The 6000-nt window shown below is 43.5% G+C and overlaps 1 protein-coding gene across 5 annotated transcripts in view; it reads right to left on the bottom strand.

The window, feature by feature from the left end:
* Positions 1 to 2861: 2861 nt before the first annotated feature.
* The window catches only part of PSD2 (pleckstrin and Sec7 domain containing 2), a 45116-nt gene continuing 41977 nt past the window's right edge, over positions 2862 to 6000 (bottom strand). For all 5 annotated transcript variants that reach the window (XM_033096858.1, XM_033096862.1, XM_033096860.1 and 2 more), the window contains one exon: positions 2862 to 3220. In XM_033096858.1, the coding sequence (XP_032952749.1) occupies positions 3011 to 3220 (210 nt within the window). In that variant the 3' untranslated portion in view covers positions 2862 to 3010. The remainder of the gene's footprint in view (positions 3221 to 6000) is intronic.

Here is a 6000-nt window from a genome sequence, read left to right as displayed (position 1 = left end):
GAGTTGCTCCTACTTTCTAAACTTTCAGTCAGAAACCAATCCATGACCCCAATGAACTCACTGACCCCTATATGACCCCAAGTAATCAGGAATGAACTCTTGGTGAACTCGTTGACCTTTTCATGACCCCAAGTAATTAAGAATGAACTCTTGGTGAACCCACTGACTTCTTACTGACCCAGCTTAGTGTCCTCATTGGCCCTTCTGAGGGCGGAGTTGCTGTTACCTTCTAAATTTTCAGTCAGAAACCACCTCCATGACTCCAATGAACCCACCAAACTCTATGTGATCCCATGTAATTCTGAATGACTGTCTGTAAACTCATCGGCCTTCACATACCCCATTTGGTGCCTTCATTATCTGCTTTGGATTCTAAGATACCTGCTGAGAGTCTAAGACCAGAACCTAATCTAGTTCCTTGACTCTTTTCTCATCATTGCAGCCACTCATTTATTTCACAGGTGTGAATGGGACCTGGGAGCAGTTGTGGCCAGAGTGCCACCCTGCCTCTCCACTCTGCCTTTCAAATTTCTGCATTGGGGCATCTTTAGTATGGCCTGTCAGGAAGAGATGTAGTCCTCTTAAGTGACTTCCCTACTACCATCCTGTCCCCCAGGAGCAGCTTCCGGAGTCAGAGTCTTCTTAACCGCTCCTCCAATTCCTTCTTTCTCTCTGCCAGGTCATTTTTGGCTTGTCTCCCAGCCTTACCAGAGTCCCAAATGGTAATGATGACTGTTTGTCCCCCTCCCCACTAGATTGTGAGTCCCATGTGGACAGGGAGCTGATCAATCCGTTTCTCACCACCGTATCCCCAGCACCCAGAACAGTGTGCAGCACTGTTGACTTGCATTGAATGAGAGAATGAAGAAGGCGCAACAGACACATCAAGAGTCAGCCTCCCGGAGTCCCTGAGCCTGCAGCCACTGCCCAGGACCACCAGGTGGCGCAAACCACTTACAGCATCTCACCTGCGGTCCTCCAGCCCCTGGATTTGAACAATCCTGGAAAGTGGGCATTACTAGGGTTATAGGTTGTGGGGTGAACATGATGGTCCATTAGAATGCAGGAAAAAAAATACTAGAACTTTGATTTAGATTTATTTTCATCTCATCTTTTTTAAATTTCTATTTTTGCGTGTTTTATAATGTACATAATATTTTAGTACGGTAGCACATGTATATAATTTACAATAAATAATTATATAATTAAGAAAGTGAACTAAAAATTTTTTTACTGGTGGGAGATACAACTAGTGCTCAGGGAAGCACATCTGTCTGCAACGGACAGAGCGTAGTCTTCTGCTTTCACTCACCAGCCCTCATGAGGTAGAGGATGGGAAGCTGACACCAAAAATCAAAGGACCTTTGAGACAGAATGGAGAAAGTACAGAGAGCTCTTTATGTTGCCACGTTGCTCTTTCAGTTTCACTTAAATGAACATTTATTTCCCCTCAGCAAAATTAAGGGGCCAGATAGTTTGGTTATAAAATACACTCTAGCTGATCCAAATGAAATAAACTGGATTTAAATCACTACATCTCTCCATAAATTCACATGTCCCTTGCATCAAACATGAGTGGGCTTGTAAATGTTGGGTACTTAGTTGCAAGGTTGACTTACTAACTATGCTTCCAGTAAGGTCAAATTGCTGGCCAAATTATAGTAACCTATTTAAAAAACAGAAATGATTTACTCATCACAGCTGCACTGTGGCTGCCATCACCCCACCACTTGTCAATCTGAGGAATGCGGGGTTTAAAGGACGCCAGTCTGTGATCGTCATGTGGCAAGTTTCTCTATTTTTCCCAGACATGTCCTTAGCTAGCATTTCTGAGTCACTAAAAGAGTGAAAGAAATATCAACCTAAAAAACAATCAGCAACTTGTCATTCCACATTTTCCCAGGACCAAGTGGTTAACAACTTCCATAACTTTCCCCCACCAAACATCTTTGGGCTTGTTGACAAGTGGCTCTTTGCAAGGCAGAGTGTCTTTTATTCCTGTAGCAGTAGATCTGTCCAAGAGGCCACCTCTGGAGCTCAAGAGACCTGACAGCACCAACGTAAAGACCAAAACATAAACAGAGCCATGGTCCCATCCCACTCACATACCAGGATGCCTGTGGGACAGATGGGGTGGCACACACACACTACTTATTCCAAAACATCAACTGTAAGAGCAGTGTAAGTCACAGGTCAGCCGGAAGAGGGAAAAAATGGGGTGAAAGGAGGTCAGCACTATCTCTGCCTTCCATCCCAGAGTGTCAGGGCCACCAGGGGGCCAGATAGCAGCCCTCCTTGATAACAGGCAGAGTTCTGAAATAGGCTTTTCCTTCATCTTATTTCATCCTCTGATTATCAGTTCCAAAACCATCTTTAAAGGGAGTCCTTATATATAATTATATATATATATAATTCTTTTATATATACATGTATGTCCATATAAAAGAAAGCAAAAGTGGCCTCAGTGGATGGAAGGTGAGGTGGAAGCACACATGAGCAGAGACAGCTTGGCATGGAGGGAGTACGAGGCATGGTTCCAGAGGCTGCTGGGTGGATGAGGAGAGGATGGTGCTGGTGGTCTGCAGACCTGCTGCTGGTCAACTCAGAGGAAGGAGGAAAAAGGGTGGTGGTCCAAGTTGAGACCTGGAGTCAAGACCTGCCCTCGGAAACAAGGGATGAGGAAGAACTTGTGAGAAGACAAGGGCCTGGAAGTCAACCATCCTTCACACTTCTCCAGTGAGATGATGTCTAGAGCATGCACACAACTGGCCTACAAAATCAGGCTCTGTGCTGGAGAGGGATGCAAGGGCTGGGGAGAGGGTCTGAGGCCCAGAGAAGCTCCAGGATGCAAGAAGACCATCTTCATCTCCTTGGCCCACGAGGCTCTCCACACCCCTCTGGCTGCCCATCAACTGCCTGGAGCAGGTCTGAGTGGCCCCTGGATGGAATTGTGCTCACTGACCCCTCTGGGGGCATCTGTCTGCCTCTGAGTCCTGCCCATCCATGCCAGCTAAGTATCAGGCTCAGTGGTATCCTTCGTGGCTTTGCTGCCAGTCACAGTTCCATGGCCCTGGCTGAGGGCAGGGCTCGAGTGCGTCTTGCGGAGAGAAGGATCATCTCCTTCCAAGGTGGCCAGCCGGGCCTCAATCCGCTCCAAGTCATCTGAGCCCACTTTGATTTTCACAGCCAGGAGGTGGATATAGGTCTCATAACGGCTTTTCTGGGGAAAGGGCAGAGAAAGGCCAAAAACAAAGTCAAAAGACAAACAACAAATCGCAAAAAAATATTTGTACCTTAGATGACAAAAGACTAATTTTCTTAATATTCAGAAAACTCTCACAAATCAATAAAAAGGAGATAAACAATTAAATTTAAAAAATGGGTAAGGGACATGAACATAAGTTTCACTCCGAATTTTAAAAATCAAAATTAATTGGCAATGACTTCTTGGCTATGACACCAAAAGCACTGGCAACAAAAGGAAAAAGAGACAAATGAGATTACATTAAAATTAAAACTTCTGTGCATCAAAGTACAATCAATTGAGTGAAAAGGCAATCTAAAGAATGGGAGAAGGGCAGCTGGATTGCTCAGTTGGTTAGAGCATGAGCTCTCAACAAGGTTGCCGCTTCAATTCCCACATGGGTTGGTGGGCTGTGCCCCCGGCAACTAAAGATTGAAAACGGCGACTGGACATGGAGCTGAGCTGCGCCCTCCACAGCTAGACTGAAGGACAATGACTTGGAGCTGATGGGCCCTGGAGAAACACACTATTCCCCAATAAAAAATGTTTAAAAAAGAAGAATGGGAGAAAATATTTGTAAATCATACATCTGTTAAAGGTCTAGTATCCAGAATGAATAATAATTAAAAAAATCTCCTACAACTCAACAACAGAAACACAAAGAACCCAATTAAAAATGGGCAAGGGATTTGAAGCAACGAGCACGTGAAAAGATGCTCAACATCACTCATCATTAGGGGAATGAAAATCAAAATCATAATGAGATACTTCACACCTTTTATGGCTACTATAAAAGAAAAAAAAAAGAAAATACCAAGAGTTTGTGAGGATGTGGAGAAATTGGAACCCCTGTGCACTGCTGATGAGAATGTAAAATGGTACAGCTGCTGTGGAAAACAGTATGGCTATTCCTCAAAAAGTGGAAAATAACGTTACCATCTGATCCAGCAACACCACTTCTGAGTGTGTGTATATATATATATATATATATATATACATTCCAAAAAGAATTGAAATCAGGGTCTCAAGGAAATATTTGCACACCCATGTTCATAGCAGCATTATTCACAATAGTCAAAAGGTGGAAGCAACCCAAAATCAGCAGATGAATGGATAAGCACAACATGGTACCGTGTTTCCCCGAAAATAAGACCTAGCCAGACCATCAGCTCTAATGTGTCTTTTGGAGCAAAAATTAATATAAAACCCGGTATTATATTTTATATTATATTTATATTATAATATATTATATTATACCCCATCTGATGCATTAGAGCTGATTGTCCGGCTAGGTCTTATTTTCGGGGAAACATGGTATACACATATTATTCATCCTTTAAAAGGAAGGAAATTCTCACATATTCTACAACATGGATAAATCTTGAGGACATTATGCCAAGTGACATAAGCCAGTCACAAAAACACAAGTTCTATATGATTCCCCTTATATGAAGTAGCCAGAGTAATCAAGTTCAGAGAGATAGAAAGTAGAATTGTGGTCGCCAGGGGCTGGGGTGGGGCAGGTTGAGATGTTGTTTAATAGGTATAGAGTTTCAGCTGGGAAGATGAAAAAGTTCTGGAGATTGGTAGCAAAATAATGCAAATAGACTTAACACTACTGAACTACACACTTAAAAATGGTTAAGATGGTAAATATTATGCTATGTGTATTTTATCACAGTTAAAAGGGTGGGGTTTTTTTGTAATCCAAATTAAAATAGCAATGGGATACCATTTGTTAAGCTATCAGATTGGTGAAAGTTTGTAAATTGGTAAACATTTAAGAGGAAGATTTGATAGCATCTGAGGGCCTTGACTCTGAGCTTCAGCCCCTCACCATAGACAGGGTAGTCTGGGGTCTTGGAAGGGACTAAGGGTCAGGAGACCCTGTTCTCACCCAGCTCAGCCACATGAGCAGAAAGACCCTTCATACCTGGGTTTCAGCTCCCCTCACCCCCAGCTAAGCCAGGTGGGAGTGAGAAAGACCAGGGCACTGGAGCTACAATCTATCGCCTGGATTAGCATCCTGGTTCCTGCACTCTTAAATGTGTCACCTCGGACAAGTGACCAGACCTCTCTAAGCCTCAATTTCTCTGTGTCTAAAATGGGAATAATAACAGAACTCATTTCACAGAGCTCATGTGAGGATTAAATCAGTCAACACAAGGGAAATGACGAAATCACACCTGGCAATTCACAAGAGATCAGTCTACTGTAGCTCTTGCCATCACCATTTTTACATTGCAGAGCACAGATCTGAACAATTCCAAAAGCTACAAAGCTTTATGTTTTTCAAAAGGTCAAGATCTATCCTGGGAACGCTCCTCTCTTCCCCACATCTCAATAGAAAATCTAGAGACTGAGATTGGTGACTTCCTGCCCTTCCTGTTCTAGAGGTTTCCTAACTTGGTCTCAGCCTCTATGTCTATCTGCCCACCCCTACGTGCTGGTCAGTCCAAAGGGCAGTCCAAAATGGACAAGTGGTTCCTGCCTTCCATCCCCAAGCCAACCCCCTATCCTTCACCCAATAAAGGTGGTGCTCTGTCAGCCCCATTTGCAAAGCATCATGAGGCAGAATCAGGGTAGTGAGCAGAGAAAGATGAGATAGAAAGAAGGCAGAGCTTAGGAGAAATTATGTTGTTTTGCTTGAGAAACATGGGAAAGAAGAAAATGAGACAAAGGGGGGAAGTCACGTGAACAGGGCTTGAGAGTTCTGTGGTTTGGTTGGAAAAGTTTCCTGAGAAAGCTGGCACTGT

This window comes from Rhinolophus ferrumequinum, chromosome 24 (assembly GCF_004115265.2).
Source record: "Rhinolophus ferrumequinum isolate MPI-CBG mRhiFer1 chromosome 24, mRhiFer1_v1.p, whole genome shotgun sequence".
Lineage (NCBI taxonomy): Eukaryota > Metazoa > Chordata > Mammalia > Chiroptera > Rhinolophidae > Rhinolophus > Rhinolophus ferrumequinum.
This window is presented reverse-complemented; position numbering and strand designations above follow the sequence as displayed.